This window comes from Ciconia boyciana, chromosome 21 (assembly GCF_034638445.1).
Source record: "Ciconia boyciana chromosome 21, ASM3463844v1, whole genome shotgun sequence".
Lineage (NCBI taxonomy): Eukaryota > Metazoa > Chordata > Aves > Ciconiiformes > Ciconiidae > Ciconia > Ciconia boyciana.
Genome location: NC_132954.1, coordinates 5,052,053 through 5,069,196, shown reverse-complemented (window position 1 = coordinate 5,069,196; position 17,144 = coordinate 5,052,053). Strand labels below are relative to the sequence as shown.

The 17,144-nt window shown below is 54.3% G+C and overlaps 3 protein-coding genes and 1 long non-coding RNA gene across 7 annotated transcripts; 1 reads left to right on the top strand and 3 right to left on the bottom strand.

Moving 5' to 3' along the window:
* Positions 1-580: 580 nt before the first annotated feature.
* Positions 581-4,676, bottom strand: GALE (UDP-galactose-4-epimerase). The gene is made up of 11 exons (XM_072884997.1): positions 4,543-4,676; positions 3,096-3,222; positions 2,876-2,991; positions 2,472-2,585; positions 2,034-2,210; positions 1,788-1,901; positions 1,624-1,690; positions 1,419-1,504; positions 1,203-1,280; positions 874-988; positions 581-783 (listed from the first exon to the last, which is right to left on the bottom strand). The coding sequence occupies exons 2-11, from the start codon at positions 3,214-3,216 to the stop codon at positions 728-730; spliced, it is 1,044 nt and encodes a 347-aa protein (XP_072741098.1). The 5' UTR covers positions 3,217-3,222; positions 4,543-4,676; the 3' UTR covers positions 581-727.
* LOC140662015 (uncharacterized) lies at positions 3,550-5,895 on the top strand. Its single transcript, XR_012045968.1, has 3 exons — positions 3,550-4,128; positions 4,961-5,643; positions 5,762-5,895. It is a non-coding gene; the product is annotated as an uncharacterized lncRNA (long non-coding RNA).
* Positions 5,864-9,947, bottom strand: HMGCL (3-hydroxy-3-methylglutaryl-CoA lyase). 3 transcript variants are annotated; one of them, XM_072885001.1, is made up of 9 exons: positions 9,876-9,947; positions 9,380-9,466; positions 9,024-9,131; positions 8,506-8,601; positions 7,861-8,009; positions 7,178-7,241; positions 6,655-6,843; positions 6,396-6,521; positions 5,864-6,003 (listed from the first exon to the last, which is right to left on the bottom strand). In XM_072885001.1, exons 1-9 carry the CDS (start codon positions 9,930-9,932, stop codon positions 5,902-5,904), a joined length of 978 nt encoding a protein of 325 aa, XP_072741102.1. In that variant the 5' UTR covers positions 9,933-9,947; the 3' UTR covers positions 5,864-5,901. The 3 variants fall into 3 exon arrangements, with proteins under 3 accessions (XP_072741102.1, XP_072741099.1, XP_072741100.1); XM_072884998.1 differs by lacking the exon at positions 9,876-9,947 and adding an exon at positions 9,554-9,668; XM_072884999.1 differs by lacking the exons at positions 9,380-9,466; positions 9,876-9,947 and adding an exon at positions 9,554-9,630.
* Positions 9,948-11,492: 1,545 nt separating this feature from the next.
* On the bottom strand, positions 11,493-16,617 carry FUCA1 (alpha-L-fucosidase 1). 2 transcript variants are annotated; one of them, XM_072885286.1, is made up of 8 exons: positions 16,253-16,617; positions 15,544-15,678; positions 15,186-15,323; positions 14,391-14,496; positions 13,759-13,959; positions 13,358-13,548; positions 12,428-12,527; positions 11,493-11,735 (listed from the first exon to the last, which is right to left on the bottom strand). In XM_072885286.1, the coding sequence occupies exons 1-8, from the start codon at positions 16,594-16,596 to the stop codon at positions 11,595-11,597; spliced, it is 1,356 nt and encodes a 451-aa protein (XP_072741387.1). In that variant the 5' UTR covers positions 16,597-16,617; the 3' UTR covers positions 11,493-11,594. The 2 variants fall into 2 exon arrangements, with proteins under 2 accessions (XP_072741387.1, XP_072741388.1); XM_072885287.1 differs by having other exon boundaries at positions 11,493-11,713.
* Positions 16,618-17,144: the final 527 nt, after the last annotated feature.

Below are 17,144 nucleotides of genomic sequence, written 5' to 3'. Positions count from 1 at the left end.
ATGGGAGATGAGGCTGGTCCCCAAAACCACCCTGGGGGACAGGGGAAAGAAAGGGGACAGGCCCTGGCAGCCATCAGGGCCTTCTCCCAGGGGAGCTGGGCTGGGGAAATGAGCCATGGTGGCCTTGGGATGTGACTGGTCCCTGTGGGAGTGGGGGGTCTGGGGGTTCCTGGGCCTGAGGCTATGAGGTAGGTGCTCAGCAGCCCTCTCCGTGCCTGGGGCTGGGGGTGCCCCAGCCTCACCCCCGAGACCGGGAACATCCCCGGCTCCCAGAGCTGGGAGGGTTGGGGACCAGGTGCAGCAGGGAAGGGGTGGTTTCCTCTGCAGCTTGGGCTCAACAGGACTCAGTGTTTGAGTGCTGGATGTGCCCACTTCCCAGGGCACAGGGAGGGCCCAGGAGCAGCTCCAGCAGTGGCCACAGGGCCCAGCCTTCTCCCGAGGGAGAAGGGGGCCCTTCTCATCCCCCCGAGGGGATTTCATACCCTGGGTGCCAAAGCTGGGCCCTGGCTCTATTCTTCCTTGTGTTTCTGCTCTATGAGATGCAAAGGACCTGGAGGGACGAGGAGTGGAGAGGCTGGGACTGCTCCTGCCTTCCTGCCCCGTGCAAGAGGCAGGAGAGGGAGCTGGCACTGCACCCAGGATGATCACAGCCTCGCTGGGGCTGCGGGGGGAGGTAGGGCTGGCTCGGAGCAGCCCACAGCACCCAGGCGAGCCCTCGGGCCACGGCTCAGTTCTTGCTGAAGCCTGTGGGATTCTGCAGCTGCCACCGCCACAGGTCCTCACCTGCAACAGGGAGAGAGCTGCAGTGAGGGGTGGGCCAGAAGAGAGGCAGCCAGCGGCACACGGCACGCTGGGGAGGGGGGATGCTCTTACACATCTTGTCCAGGCCAAAGGCAGCTTTCCAGCCCAGCTCGCGCTCAGCAAGCGCCGGGTTGGCGTAGCAGGAGGCCACGTCTCCCTCCCGCCGGCCCGTGATCTTGTACTTGATCTGCAGGGAAAGCACCACTGTGGGGTCTGGGGGCTCCTGGCTCTCGGCAGAGGGGACTCATCCGAGGCCCAGGAGCTGAGGGAGCAGTGCCAGTGGCTGCCGCAGACAGGCACAAGGGATGCCGTGCCAGTGACAGCTCGGGGTGGTGGTGGGGGGGCTGTGGGAGCAGCTGGCTCTGTGCCCGTGGCCCCACAGGCTGCGGGTCAGACCTTACCTCCCTCCCTGAGGCTTTCTCCATGGCCTGGACCATCTGCAGGACGGAGTAGCCAGTGCCTGTGCCCAGATTGTAGATCTGGGAGGAGGATAAGGGACACGGCTCAGCTTCTTTCACAAGGGGAGAAGGGCCAGGCCCCCTTTTAGCTCCCCTAGGGCTCCGACAGCCCAGCCCCAGCAGGGCTGACTGCACCCCAGACAACAGCCCTCTTGGTACCTTGCAGCCGCAGTTCTCCTTGAGCTTCTTCAAAGCAGCGATATGGCCCTTGGCCAAATCCACGACATGGATGTAATCCCTGACACCTGTGGGGACACAGAGGGTGAGTGCAAAGCCCTTCTGCCCGGGATGCAGCCAGGCTGGGGAGCTGTGACAGCTGCCCCGGGGGACAGGGTATCTCTGCTCCACCCATTCTGCAACGCACCCGTTCCATCGTCCGTCCTGTAGTCGTTCCCGAACACACTCAGGAATTCCCGGCGCCCCACTGCCACCTGCACAGAGGGACAAGCCCGCGAGAGCCCCATCAGCCTGTGCCCCACACAGGCACCATGAGCCCGGGGGTCTTCAAAGGCTGCAGCAGGGTGGTACCTGCGCCACGTAGGGCATGAGGTTGTTCGGAATCCCCTGAGGATCTTCTCCAATCATGCCTGACTCATGGGCACCGATGGGGTTGAAATAGCGCAGGAGAACAGCGTTCCAGTCCTGGGGAGACACACAAATGTTGCTGCCTGGGGAGGGTGTAGTGCTGTGTGGCGCTGCCTGGTCACCCCAGCACGCTCCACAGGGGAAAAGACCTTGGTTCCCAGCCCTGCGTGCCTTGGGGCAGCTCCTCACCCTCTCTGCTTTGCAGAGATCTCGAATCATCTCCTCGATGAAATACTTGGATTTGCCGTAGGGGTTGGTGCAGCCTCCAACCGGGTGGTTCTCATCCAGGGGCAGGTACTTGGGGTCTCCGTAGACGGTGGCAGAGCTGCTGAACACGATGTTCCTCACGCCGTGGGCTTTCATGGTCTGGGGAGCAGGGACCAGCTGCCACTGAACCAGCAAACTCCGCACCCTCCAGCTCAGCTGCGCAGCTCAGCCCTCCGCAGGCGGCAGCTCCCACCATGCAGGCACCGTTACACCCCCGGGACAGGGCCTGGGCATGGGGAGCACCGCAGGGACCAGACTGCCAGCCAGCACAGCCACCCCAGAGCAGGATCACACCCAGCACCAGTCACTCAGCACCTGTGCAGCCCCGAGCACCACATGCCGCCTCCCAGCTCCGCTCACCTCCAGCAGCCGGATGGTCCCGGTGAGGTTCACCCTGTAGTACTCCAGGGGCTTCTGCACAGACTCCCCCACTGCCTTCAGCCCCGCAAAGTGCATCACGGCTGAGAAACGGTGCTGCAGATGGAGAAAGAGCTTGGCATTAGTGCCACAGGGGTAGGAGATAGAAGCTCCAGGCAGAAATCAGTCAGAAGTCTCCCCAGCAGTTTTGTTCAGCCAGCCCGTGTGGTCTCCGTGGCCCAGAGGAACATTTTCCAGTCACAGCATTTCCTCAACACAGTCCTCCCCGCTCAGCTCCTGCCCAGTCCACATCTCCCTCCTGGCTCCCATCCCCAGCACAAACCCCTCTCACCCCTCGGAGCCCACGAGGCGAGGCCACCTTGGGGCACTGCTGCTCTTGCTCTCACCTTACTGAAGAGCTCCTGCAGCGCTGCCTCGTCAGTGATATCCAGCTCCTGGAAGAGGATGGGCTTGCGCACGATCTGCTGCACACGCCGGAGGCTCTCGGGAAGTGCGTCTGCCCCTGGGGAGATGAAAGGGGGTGAGGCACTGGGATAGCTGGAGGTCCCGGCATAGGCTGAGAGCGGCCGAGCCCCTTGCATGGGAAGGGATGAAGGCTCTCCGTACCTCGGATGGCATTGTGAAAGTTGTCTATGACCACGGGGACATAGCCAGCCTCCACCAGCTCCAGCACACAGTGACTGCCGATGTAGCCAGCTCCGCCGGTCACCAGGATCTTCTCTGCCATGGTTCCCTGGGGGAGGAAAGGCCCTTCAGCGCAGAGTGCTGTGTGAGGCGGGCTGGGCTGGGCACGACAGCCAGGGGCCCTGGGAGGGAAGGGGCAGGCAGGACCTGGACACTGTCACGTCAGCACTGCCTCTAGGCACTCCCTGCGCTTGGCCCGGCCAGTGCCAGGACGACATCCAGAGAGGAATGGGCTGGGCAGGTTGTGGCACACCCTGCCGACGTGGTTCACACCTCCCGGGCAGGGAGGGTTTATCTGACATTTGTCACATACCGGGGCAAAACCCCTTGTTCTTCCTGTTAAATGTAGTCAAGATCCTGGTGTCACCCATATCCTACAGCACAAATCCCTCAGGCTAATTCACCCCTAAGCACAAGGGCAGGGAGTCATCTGATGGTGGTCTCCTCAAGGGGCATCAGCTCTGCCCTCTTCCCCCCATTCCCCATTTTTTCTCCCGCTCCGAAATCCCCTCTCTACAACAGTCCCAGCGCCCCCTCCAGCCTCCCTTCCCTTGCCCCAGCGCTGGCCCCACTCCACGCCTGCTTCCCAGGAAGGTGGGCACTGGGTCACCGCAGACTGCAGGGACGTTTGCTGGCATACACAAAGTGGAACCCTGGAAGCTAACCCGCAAGGAAGCCCCCGTGCCCGTGAACCGAGCCGCAGCTCCTGCCCAGTGGGGAGGAGAGAATCCACGTTATTACCAAGGCACGTGGAGGCAGCACAGGGGAAGTTTCCACCCTGGGTGACTTTAGTCACTCTCAGAGCTGCATCTCAGGATGAAAACCAAACGGAAACCCCAAAACTGCCCTGCCCTGTGTCTGCTGCCGGCCCCAGGGCTGCTTTGAGGGAGGCCAGAGCTGGAGCCAGGCAGGCGAGGGCTGGAAAGCCAAAATAACGCTGCTTGTAGCCAGGCAGGTGAGCGGGCAGCGGGACGGGGCTGTGGGACAGGGCGGGGACGTGGCACAGCCGCGGGACAGGGTTACCTGGGAGGCCGCGGTTACCCGCGGGGCCGGGGATACCCGTGGGTCTGGGCCCGGGGCCGGGAGTTACCCGAGGGGCTGGGCCCGCGGCTGCCTGTGGGGCCGGGGGTCTCCTGAGGGGCTGCGCCTTGCTTGGGGGGCTGGGGTCGGGTCCAGGCCCTACCTGAGGGGCTGGGGGGCCCCCGAGGGGCTGAATGCACCTCAGGGACTGGATTTACCTCAGGGCCCGGGGTTACCTCAGGGCCCGGGCCGTGGGAGCTCCCCGCTACGGGAGGGCACAGCAGCAGCTCCCTCCGCTCGTCCCGCGCCCCCGGGTCAGGGCTCCCCGCCCACCCCCGCGGCCTCTCACCTGCCGCTCCGGTCGCCTTCCGCCGCCGCGCTCGCTCTGCCCCTGCACCGGGTGCGGCCCCTTTAAAGCCCGGCCGCGCTCCCCGCCCCCCGCGGTGCCACGCGCACCGCTCTCCCATGGAAACGTGTCACCAGCTACGGCGCGGCAGCGGGGACAAAAAGCCTTGGGGCGCGCATGCGCGGGGTGGAGCGACCACGCCCACCAGGGCGGGGAGCAGCGTAGAGGGACGGCGGCCATTGGCCCGCCGGGAGAGGGGGCGGGGCCGCACCGACTACCCGCGGGGAGGGGCGGTGAGCGCTCAATCCCGCAGCGCCCCCTGGCGGCGGGAGGAGGCCACGGAGCCCCGGGCTTAAAAACCCACGCATTTACTCACCGATTCCAGCTTATTTCAGCGTTACGGTTTATTTAATTGTTACAGCTTATTTAAGTGATGTGGAGACACCCGGAGGGACGGTCCCGTGCGCAGCATGCTGGGACAGTCGGAGAAAGGCGCAGCGTGCAGCTACACACCAGGCCCCGCCCACAGAAGGACGAGGTTTCTGCGCTTGTCTCCAGTCTCACAAATAAACTACTAAATAAATTATCTTAAATAGGAGATAAGGGGAGACTTCCCTAGGACCTGTCAGCTGTGAAGAATACATGTGCGTACAGAATAACCCCACAATGATGAAGCATTTCCACCCTGAGGGGTGGTAGAAGAGGCACTTGGAACCAAACCAGCAGCAAAAGCTCTTGAACTGGTTTAGTTAAACCAAATTTCTAATAGTTTAGAATATTAAGTAATGTGTCTATTACTCCTAGTATTTAGAAGTATCTTATAACAGATACAGTCCTTTATTACAATCCCTAAATGCTAAGACAGCTGGTCCAAAGCCGCCTCTTGACACGTGAATGACGAAGGGGAGGCTTTCGATGTCAGTCTCAATGTTTGTAGTGAGGAGAGAGAAGGGAAGAAGGGTCAAGCCTGACCTGGAGAAGTGCTCTGACTGGAAAAGCTGTGGTTTATCCTTTGCTGGTAGTTTATGGCGACACAATCTTGAGGTAGAAGTTACCAGATGTTGTTCTGAGCTGGTGCCGGAGACTGCAGCTCTCTGCGAAGAGGCAAGTGGTGCGTCCGCTACTTCTCCCTCAGCCCACCCGCGTCCTCCCTTCTCTAACGCAAATGGCTAACGTCTTCAAGGTTGAATATAGTATTCTCATTTTTTTCATCTCTTCATAGAGTCTGCTGGATTATCTATTTCCTCTCCAGTGTTGAGCCTGGAAGGAGCACTGAAGATCAGAGGCAGCAGAACGGAGGGAAACCCAGCCAGCGCCAGATCCTTGCCTTCTTCTTGATCCAAAGAGAAACTCAATTCAGTATTAGAGTCTGCAAGATGCCTGGGACACTTTGGAATTGGTTCGTCTGTTGAGAGCATTGCAAATAAACGTGCCCGTGTCCATCAGCTTCTGTAGATCCACACCCTTCATGGGAAAAAAAAAAAGATACGACACACATCGCTACTGGTTCTGTCATGTAAAGCTGCCCAGTAACAACTGGCATCACTGGGAGAGACTAGCAGGGGGTGAGGGAGCCTGAGGGGTAATTCAACGAGGCCCTGAGTGCCTGCTGCTCACTACTGCGATTCTGATAGCGAGGGTGAAATCGCAGAGCACTGAAAAAGGGAGAGGAGGAAATGCTCCCAGCGGGGGGGGGTGGGATTGGCATGGCAAGACAAGGCCCTCAGGCAGAGCCAGAGCAACCCTTGCAGCTATGCTCAGGCTCCCTGGGCCAAGTTTTGAGCCCCCGCTGAAGCCTGAACAGAGCCATTGTGCGAGAGGCTCAGCTGCTGCAGGCAAAGGCTGCTCGTGCTTACCGTGTGGATGCCCAGGCCGTTCAGCATGTACACCAAGTCCTCGGTAGCAACGTTTCCTGAAGCTCCTTGGGCATAGGGGCAGCCTCCAAGGCCAGCGACAGAAGCATCGACCACACTCACACCCATCTGCAAACAAAACCACTATCAGTAAAGTCATCTTAAAGGACAAGCTGTGGTCCTGCTCCTCAAATCTACGGTTCACAAGCAAGCACAGAAGAAACTCAACGAAGGATACTACACGGCAAAGCAAGAATCTTACCTGAAGCGCTACCAAGATGTTGGCAAGAGCTTGCCCGTAGGTGTCATGGCAGTGAACAGCAAGAGCCCCGACTGGCACCTCTTTCATGACTGCTGTCAGCATCTCCTTCATGCTCCCTGGGGTCCCAATGCCAATGGTGTCACCGAGAGAAATCTCGTAGCATCCCATCGAGTACATCTTCTTTGAGACCTGTCCGAAAGCCAAGATGCTTACTGAAAAGGCAGCTTTGTCATTCCCTTCCCCAGAGCCGAGACCCGCCATACAGAGGAATCAGAGCGTGCTTCCCTGGAGCACAACAGCCATGGTGACAACAGCCAGGAGACTCTCTCCCTGAACTCCCCCATTCATTTTGGCTGGATCCAGCCTTCCCTGCAGCGACAGCTAGCTGTAACCTTCCCCAGTCTTCCCTTGGTCTTTGGTTAAATGGTTTGACACATCCTCCAGCCCCCGGTGCCCAATTCACATTCATAAAAGGGAGACAAAAACCTCTCAGAAATTCTGGTTATATTTATGATGAACTCACCTCTGCCACTTTAGCTGCAGAAATCTTCCCTTCATAGGGACATCCAAGGACACAGGAAACATATCTATGGTTAAAAAAAATACATGCTTTTAGCTACAGAACTGAAGTGAGATTATACTGGCTGAATTAGTCAGGACTTGTGCAGCATCTTGCATGCTCTATACAATGGAAGAATTAATTTCCTATTCTAAAAATCAATCCAGTGGACAAAGTGTACACAATTAACTACTCAACTATTACTTCTTCTACGGACACGAAAAATTTGCCAAGACAAGAGTACGCCAGACACTTAGGCTTGTTGATCTACACGCTTCAATGTGGAACGCCTGCCAAGAAGCTGGTATTATTTTGGATCGTTTGGTAAAGCTGAAGACAGAATAATTACACGAAGGGTGAACCCATCTGGAAGAATGTAAACTGTCAGGAGCAGTACAGGCTTTGCACCAAGCCAGCATCTGAAACCGCGTTAGTGCGGTGGTGTTTCCAAATTAATGCTTCTCAATGCACTGAGCTCACATCTGCTTGCACCCATCCAGGTGGAGGCACCCCCCAAAAAAAGGTAAAGTTTAAAAGAAATCCCACTCCCCAGCGCTGCAAGGGCTGGACTCCAAAGGGATAAATTCAAGCAGTCATGTCTCCCCGACGACCTGCTCGATGCTAAGTTCGCAGCAGGAACTCCTTACCCCCGGACAGGAATGCTGGCCGCTCTCGCTGCGGTCATCACTTCATCGAACCTCTCCAAGCTCTCCTCTATGGAACAGTTGATGTTCTTCTTAGTGAAGAGCTCAGATGCTGCTCCAAAGATCGACACTTCTTTGGCCCCTGCTGCCACCTGCCAACAGAAAGCATAAATTAAAGCGAGCTGATTTCTCTTGCGAGGGAAATGACAAGCACAACCGTGACTACAGTTCTCTCATTTTATAAAAAAATACTTTTTTCCCCAATTCTTCCCCGAATAACCCAATTCTTTCCTCAGTTCATTCTACAACAAAAACCTAATGACACATCCACGTTTGTCTTCAAAGGAAGCGTAAAGTTACAGATGCAGCAGTAAAGCCACGTCTGCTGGGTGGCGAGCTGGGGGACACGCGGATAAGACTGAAAGCATCGCTGTCAATTAAAATAGATTACTTCTATTTTTTTAATAATAGAAAAATGTATCAAGGTATTTTCTATTATAAACAACAGGTTTCTGTTTCCCCAGCAAAACGATCCCTTGCAGAGGAACTACAAGACGAGACTGCTGCCTGCCAGAACGAAAGATGCATTTCCCACCCTTAACCACCGTTGCAACACTGTGGACATTCAGACGCTGCCTGATCTCTTACCGCTGCCTGAAATCCTTTCAGATTCGGGGTCAGCACAGGATAACTAATACCAGGCAACTTATTAATTCCTTGCATGACTTCAGTATGGTCAGCCATCTGCAAAGAAAACAAGGAAAGGTTTCTAAGGGTGACAACATCCGTTTCTGCAAATTATAAAATAATTTTTAAAATTTCTTTTTATAATGGGAACAGAACTATTTAGGAATAAGAGAAATGGGCCTCTAAAGAGCAAACAGCGTTGCACTCTGTGAAGGATCACAGTTCAGTCACCCAGCCAAGCCAGCGCCAACACGTGCACAACCAGCTGTTTGCATTTGAGCTGGACGTCTGCTCTTTCGCAGGGTCCAAAGGGAAGGCCTGGGATATCGCAAGCTCTTTTATTTGGCTTTGCTGCTTCCTGCCCAGTTACAAGCCACGGTAACAAGGATTTTGGAGCAAGCAGAATCCTTTCATTGGATTACTATCTATTATTAGGCATTTTTATAACATACAGCCGTAAATCCCGTTTGAATACTGACCTGAGGAACCCATTTGGGGGAAACAAAGCTGGTGGCCTCTATAACCTGAAGCCCCGTCTCTGACAGCATATTGATTAAACTGATTTTCACTGGTGTCGGTACAATGTTCTAAGAAGAAGAAGAAAAGAAAAACGACTTTAAGTTATCACTCTCACAATAAACTTTTCCACCGCTGCAAAACCCCTCATCATTCAACACCAAAACGCGGCATTTAAAAAAACCCCAACCCTGCCGGTGGGGCACGACGGCACGTTTCGGCTATTTGGTTAGAGAAACCCCGCAGCGAGGTGCTGAGGGGCCGCGGCGGGAGGCTGAGGGCGGCGGGAGTGCGGCGGGGAGCCCCGGCCCGCCCGTACCTTCTCGTTCTGGAGCCCGTCGCGGGGCCCCACCTCCACCACCTTCACACGCTTCGGGAAGGCTCCGGCCGCCGCCGCGGCGCTGACCTGGGGACAGAGGGAGAGCGTCAGCCGAGCCCCGCGTCTCCAGGCCCCGGCCCCGGCCCCGGCCCGGCCCCCCCCGGCCCCGCTCACCGGCCGCAGCGACACCGCCCACCGCGGCAGCAGCCGCCGCGCCGCCGCCATCTCTGCCCGCTCTCACGTGACCACGCCCCCCACCCCACACGTGACTCGAGGGGGGTGTGCGGTTTCGTGGTCACATGACAGCCGCGTTACCGCGCTCTCCACGTGGAGCCGGGACCCCCGAGGGGGGCCGAGGCCGGGACCGGGACCGGGACCGGGACCGGGACCGGGACCGGGACCGCGCAGCCGCCCCTGCCCCTCCGTCCCCTCCGGCTGCGAAGGGCCCGAGCCGCCCGGCCCCGAGCCGCCGTCGGGGGAGCGAGAGAGGCCCGGCTCGTACCTGTCCCCATGGGCCGTCCCGCGAGAGCGACGCAGTGGCGCACTGTGGCATGTTTCCCTCCGACACCGGCACTGTGCGGCTGCTCGGGAGCCGCTTACTTATACGATGGCTTTTCTGCTGGCCCGTGCTGCTAAATAAACACGGCGTGTTTGTTTTGGATGGGCCTCCTCCCCGCACCAGAGGTTACCAGCGTGATGGGGTTGGGAGACAAAAAGGCCATCGCTCTCTTGTCCCGTTTTTTTCCCCCTCTGTGTTCGTACCAGCGTCATCGCCGGAGCCGGGGTGATGCTCCTGTGAGTAAGTGGGTCTCTGGCAGTCAGTGCCAGTTCTCTGAAGTCCACACAGATTCGTCAGTACAGATCATTATTTGTCAATTGAGTAACGGCCCCTACGACGCCAGCTCAGCACATCTCCCAGCCCCGGGGCTTAGCTTGCGCTAAACTCGAAGTGTTCTGGCAACTTTGGCTTGCACTACATTGCACGGTAACAAAATAAAGCCTATATGCAATGTTGTGGGGCCTTCACAACAACTGTGCTGGAGAGACACACGCCATTATGAGGAGTTTCATCATTTAAGTACATATTGTTCAAGTCTTTTTAGAGAAGTTCAGCATCAATGTAGGAAATCTTATTTCACTGAAACAGCAGAAGTCAGAGGTTCGATTCAGAACAGTAGCTTCTCTGTTAAATTCATGTTAAGAACAACTCTTCTGCTTATAGCTCTCTCCACCAGAATATAAATAAAAGTTCGTTAATGGATTTGTATTAGATTATGATTTTCTATAGCTGATTTCTTCCAGAGCTCTTCAAACAACAAGCTTCCATTATATTTATTCATGATGGAAGTATGTGATCATAATTGTTTCAATCAATAACAAAGTAATGCAACGCATCTTACCGAGTACCTATTTCTATGCAAGTACCTCATACTCAGGAATCTGCGATGGCACTGTAGTTGGTCTTCATTAGAACATGCTCATCACATGCAAGGCTTCGTGATTCCACATGTAAGAGTATCACATTGGTTATCAAAATTAATTTCAATGAGTAATTAAGCCAGGGAAGCGGCAGGGCCTGCTCCTGCCTGGGAGGTGCGGACCCGGCTGCCTTGCGTAGCCTGGCTCACCAGCGCTGGCTACGCACACGTGAACGTGGATACAGCTCCCGCTGCTCCACGTCCTGTGAGCTGCTCTAACAGTCCAAATCCTCTCACTGTTAATGCGTGCATCTCCTCCTTGGCAGACACGCACCCCCTTGGCAGCTTCAAGCACTAATACCTGGGTGCCACGTGGCCTGCCCTGACACCCCGAAGCAGGTCCTCTGAACTGCCCCATACTAACTCTGTTCAGTCTCCCACCACCTCTGAGTCTGTCCAGCATTATCACCTATCATCACAGCAGCGAAGCCATAACATCCTCCAAGAAGCCCAGCTTTACATCAAAAAATCTGCTTGTTCCAAGTGTAGATGTTTGGCTCGCGGGCTGTCATGTCCCAGCAGAATACTGCAAAGGACGTCCCAGCTTCCCACTGCTGAGCGGAGGGGTCCGTTCTTTGCTGCCAAACAAGGTCCACTGATACACAGATCACAGACAAAAGGGATTAGAAGATAAATTATCTGAAGAGAAAAACAATTTATTCAACAATAAATGAAAAATCCTTAGTCTCAATTTAAAAGAAAGGCAGGGGGAGACTGCTGTCTTCATCCCGCAGCCGTCATTTCACACCCTCAAGCTTGACAGTCCAGCCAGACTGAGGAGGTAGAGGAGATGGAAGCATGTAGGGCAAAGTTATGAGCAGTCCTTTACCTGGGGATTTCTGCCACTTCAGAGTCCCTGCAAAACCCAACATTGTCACCTGCAGAGGAGGGCAAGGGAATCACTGAGTTGTAGCTCACACAGGTACTTCCCATTTGAACACCCCAAAACACATTTGCAGTCTCTGTACAGCATTTCCCACACGTTCAAAGCAGTCCTGCACATTTCCACCCATCACTCACAGTGCACAAAAGGCAACACACAGGATATTTTGGGGCCAAACGTTTGACTGTAGTTTGTTGTTTGGTTTTTTGTTTTTTTTTTTTTTAACTGAGAAGGCTTTACCTCTGTTTGTTCAGAGCAAAGGGCACTCTAGCATTTGCGTCACAATTACATTTACAATTAGCGGGTCAGTGTACCTGATTTGAATTTGAGATGCAATACCAGTGATCCCTTCTATGTGTGAGGCTTGTTATTTACTTCACTTCCCTGTGTCAATAGGATCAAAATACTCGGGGGGAGAAGTGTCTCTGCCTATTTTATGGCAGACTATGAGCCTGTCCTGGCAAGTCCTATCCAATGTTCTGTGTTAACAGTGAGCTAAAGCCTGGAGAATAACCTGGGATGCTGCAAGGATCTGGAGGGAGGCCAGAGCACCCCACAACAAGAAGTACGGGATGACAACTTCCACACTCTCCTCAGTTTCCAAATGAAGTCAGCCTGGGCCTTCCCAGCCCACATGTGCCCAAGGCAGGCTCTCAGAGTGCGTTATCTTTCTTTCAAGTTCCTTACTTGTGTGGCTGGGGATGGAGAGGGCGAGGACAGCTCCAAAATGTTGTCCCGAGGCCAGATCAGAAAGATGGCATAGACAACTGGTCCCTTAGAAGTGTACCTAAGAGGAAGAGTTCAGCAAGGTGAAGAGCCCCATAAGAGAGGGAACCAGACACAAGCTTGACCTTTCCAGACAGCACGAGAACACTGGCTTGCCTACTGTCACCACACAGGGGTCACCTACGTTCCCCTCATTCCAAAATCTGTCACTTTGGACCCACCGTTTAGGCAGTCAGCACCGGCTGATGAAACCCAAACAAAGTCCGTGTGTGCTTCCTAAAAGCAAATGTCGTCTGTCGATCTGTCCTTGCCTCAGCTTGTGGTCAACAGAGCGGATACGCTGTCTTATCCTGATCATTGCTCTGCGTTTCTAGACTGAACACGCTTGGGCACACTTGAGGAAAAAAAATAACTCCGTTTTGTAGCAATTTCTGGCTCTTGACTCACTATGCCCTTCTCAGTCAGTACAAATCTAACAGTTGGGTAACAGTGATTAGTACTATTATATAACAGCTTAAAAGCAAATATCACTACATTTACAAACTGTATGCATTTAGATGAACTACATTTGTGCAATTCAAACTAGCCAGGATGACTACTTAAACAGTCCTGACAGCAGCAGCATGGAAAATTTTTTAAAGGAAGAGTTGTTTTTTTCCCAATAAAGCAAGACAGATGAAGTCCTGATCTTTATTCTCTTCTTTCAAGCAAGATATTCCTTAGGTAACACCCTGGGGCAGTAACTGAGCACTCCCATTGCAGGATATTACCTAAATGCCATCTGCATCTGATGGTAACACTTCAGAGTGTACCAAATTTAAGAACAAATAAGAAAGAAACATCAGCTCTGGAAGTCCCAGCCCAGATGGTACTGAGCAACGGAGTCCTTACCAGACCGTGTCTGTGCTGTTCTCCATCTGTACTCTCCATGGCTTCGATTCATAAATTGCCTCCCCGTTAGTGTCCAGCCACCTCCCAAGGGCCAGAAGTCTTTCTTGGAAGACGGGAACAATCACCCCTTCTTTTGTAGGTCCCACATTGAGAAGGTAGTTGCCTCCAAAACTCACAGTCTGCACTAGCTCCTGTGACAGACAAACCAAGGTAACAAATTGCATTATCTTCACCTCTGACAACAAAGAAACCTGAGGAGGGCTTTGTCCTCAACTGCTCCTTTAACTCCAGCCTGATTGTACAAAACACTTGACAACTGCTTCTGCGAGTAGGATGATGAAGGAAACCTCTAATTCTCAGTAACTCCCCCACACCTGTTATTTTGATTTCAGATTTCTTACCTCAATGATACTTGCTTCATCCATTAACTCAGCAACGTTCATGTTGCTTCGATAGCCCCAGGAAAGCTTGTCAATGGAGGAGCACATCTCCCACTTGTGAGTTGGTAGGGTCCCTGGCTTGTATTTGTCAGCACAATTGTAGTAACCTCCATGATGGCAAGAGCAGTTATTACACCAACGATCATTAACAACAACAGTGTCCTGAAAGAAGAAACGCAGTTCAGTAGGGAGAATGTTTTGTCCTGGACTTTTCACTCATCCCTCCTAAGTTAGCAAAGGCATCTAAGTTAGGAGGTAAGCACCTAAAACCCCCTGTGTAATCAAAGGAAAGAGAGAGAGGATCCTCCAGAGAAGGCTGAATCCCTCTCTGGGAGAACCTCTCTCTATTCACTCGGGTAGAAGTTCAGGCAACAAGGTTCCTGGCCTCTGAGCCTCCCACACGTGTGCTCTAAAGGACACTAGAATCTTCTCACAGGAGCACAGTGTAGGCTTCTTATTTTTTGTGAAAGAATAAAGCACATTTGGCATCTGTCAAGCGGGTTTCTGATTTGATCACATTCATATCTCACCGCTGCCAGACCTTCCATACCCATGAAATGCTAGCGGCCATGAGGGACAGCTGAAAGCGATACCTTGACAGGACTATCGTTATAAAGCCAGGCAAGGAAAGAGGTAGAATTCCAGTACGACTCCGGAGCTTCCCAGTCTCCATCCGACCAAATCAAATCTGGTTTATATCTAACAGAGAGATGAATGTTATTTCAAAATGGCTTATTTTCTCCCACCACAAAGGAAGCACTGTGTTTTTTGCACCTGGAGTCTAGCTTCACTTCCTCTTCCTATTGCCTGACATTACCAGGAGGTTTATGCTATCACTTTCCCCTTCAGACAAAGCTTTAAGTGAGGTTCTTGCAGCAGCAAAAACTGCTGTGTGACTGATGCGATCACGGCTCAAGAGAGGATGCAATTCTTCGAAAAAGCAGAAGTTTGCATCTCAAAGGCAATTATGAGGCACATTCTTGAGCTGGGACAGCGGCCATTCTGAGCAACACGTGTCCAAGCCTTGTATTTTTGTCAACAAGGGGAAGCAAGGCAAGGATGTAAATTCACAATGAAACCGCTCTTCTACTCTACTAAATACTAAGCAGCTTGCTCCACTTTCAAAGCCACCCTGCTCAAAGGCAGTATTAACGGGAATTACTCATGCATGAAAAATTTGTCCCTACCTTATTCTACAAATTAGACTGTCCACAGAGCAAATGTGAACACCTTTTCTAATTACTGCAAATCATTACCGATAAGTAAACAGATTTGCCTTGGCAAAAATTAACATTTGTCACCTCTCTTCTCTGCATCTGCTTTGCATCTTTCTCTACAGTACCGAAACCAGGAAATGCTCTTGATTCCTAACCGGTTGCAGCTCTTACTTTAAGACAAGTTCATAAAGTTCTGGCATGGTCTTCTTTAAAACGAAGTTCTGAGTCTTGAAGCCACTTGCTTTGTCAGCTAGATAGAGTGGATTAAACCACTCTAACAGAGAGTGATACAGTCCATAGCGTATGTTGCTGAAGGACAGAAAACACAGAGGAAAGAGTTAGGCTGGCAGTAGGGATTAAGAACCAGTCGTAGATTAGATTACTGGCATTATTATTTCACAGATTTCATGACTTTGCAAGCACTACTTTTTTCACATTAAACTCATAATTTTCCGCCGTTTGTCAAGAACAGCCAGGAGAATTTGATGCACACAGATGAAAGGAACAGCACAGTTTGGCAATGCCATACCTCTCCCTGAGGGCTTGTCCCAGCTCTCCTACAAGATCTCGGTGGGGCCCCGTATCCAGAGAATTCCAGTTCCAGGACGCGGGCGACCCCCAGTTGGTGAAGCCTTCATGATGCTTCGTGGTCAGTACCACGTACCTGAGGGAAAAAAAAGTACTCAATCAGGATGACAAAGGAGCTACCCAAAATATTCCCCAGCCTCACTGGCAAACCCAGTCACTAAAAAAGCAAGGGACTGAATAACCACGCTGTGAGGAGCCCTCTTTCATTACCCTTTAAATTTAGAAGCAACTACAAGAATAGCAGAGGTTTTTAATGGATTTGAATGCTGAAAAGAATGAACAATCGAGACTTAGGAAGTAGCAAGACCCATCATCTGCTCAGCACCCTGGGCATGACCCCTCAGCACTGCTCAGGGACCCCCAATCCCTCAGGGATCCCCTGACTTGGCCCTTCCATCCCCTCAGAGACCCCTGCATCCTCTTGGGGACCCCAGGCACAGCCCCCATCCTCTCCAGGCCTTTCCATCCACTCAGGGACCCCCAGACACGGCTCCCCCATCTGCTCAGTGACCAGGGACCCCCATCCCCTCACAGATCCCCAGAAATGGCTCCCCCGTACCCTCAGGGACACCCGGACATGGCACTCATCCCCTCCGGGACCCCCCGTCCCTCAGGGACCCCAACCGCCCTGGCCAGCACCCGACGCTGACCTGGCACCAGCCCGCTGGAAGAGCTGGGCCCACTCGCAGGGCTGGAAGTCGTGGGCGGTGAAGCGGGGCGCGAAGTCCGCGTAGGTGGTGTCGGGCGGGTACCGGCGCTGCACGAAGCGCTCGTAGTCGGCGCGGTGCTCGCCCTGCCAGTGCCACCAGAACCACTCGGAGCCCCAGGCCGGGACGGAGAACACCCCCCAGTGCACGAACACCCCCACCTTGGCCTGGTCGAACCAGGCCGGCAGCGGCCTCGCGTCCAGGCTGGCCCAGTCCGGGCGGTAGCGCGGCGCGGCCAACACCGGCCCCAGCGCCGCCGCCAGCCACAGCAGCCCGCCGGCCGCCATGCTGCCGCGTGACGTCAGCGCCACCGCCGCCATGGCTACCGAGGCAACGGCGCCGCGACGCCGCCATGGCTACCGAGGCAACGGCGCCAGGACGCCGCCATGGCTACCGAGGGGCCGCCGGTTCGAGGCTGCGGTCCCCTTCCTCCCGCCTTCCCAGCCCGGCTCTGCCCCACATTAGACGCCTGTGTGTCTCTTCCTGCGTTTTGAGCCCCTGTGTCCATCCCGTGAGGAGCCGGGAGCGAGCCCGTGGGGTTGGCCCCATGGCAGCTCAGCCTCCATGAGACCCCTCTCCCCCTGGCCCTTCATGCAGCCAGAGCAGGCCCAGGGCCTGGCTCCAAAACCCACACGTGAGGGACGGGTGCATCCTCTGGGGAAACAGGGCAGAGTCCAAGGGCCTCGCGGCCGTGCCCCGGGCTGGGCTTATCCCGCTGGAGGCATTTTGGGAGCCGGCAGGAGCCCTGCTGCTCCCCGGGCCACTGGCGAAGGGCCCCGTCCTGCTTTGCTCTCCTTGCAGGTTTTGCAGGTAAAGGTGCTGCTTTTGTGTAATA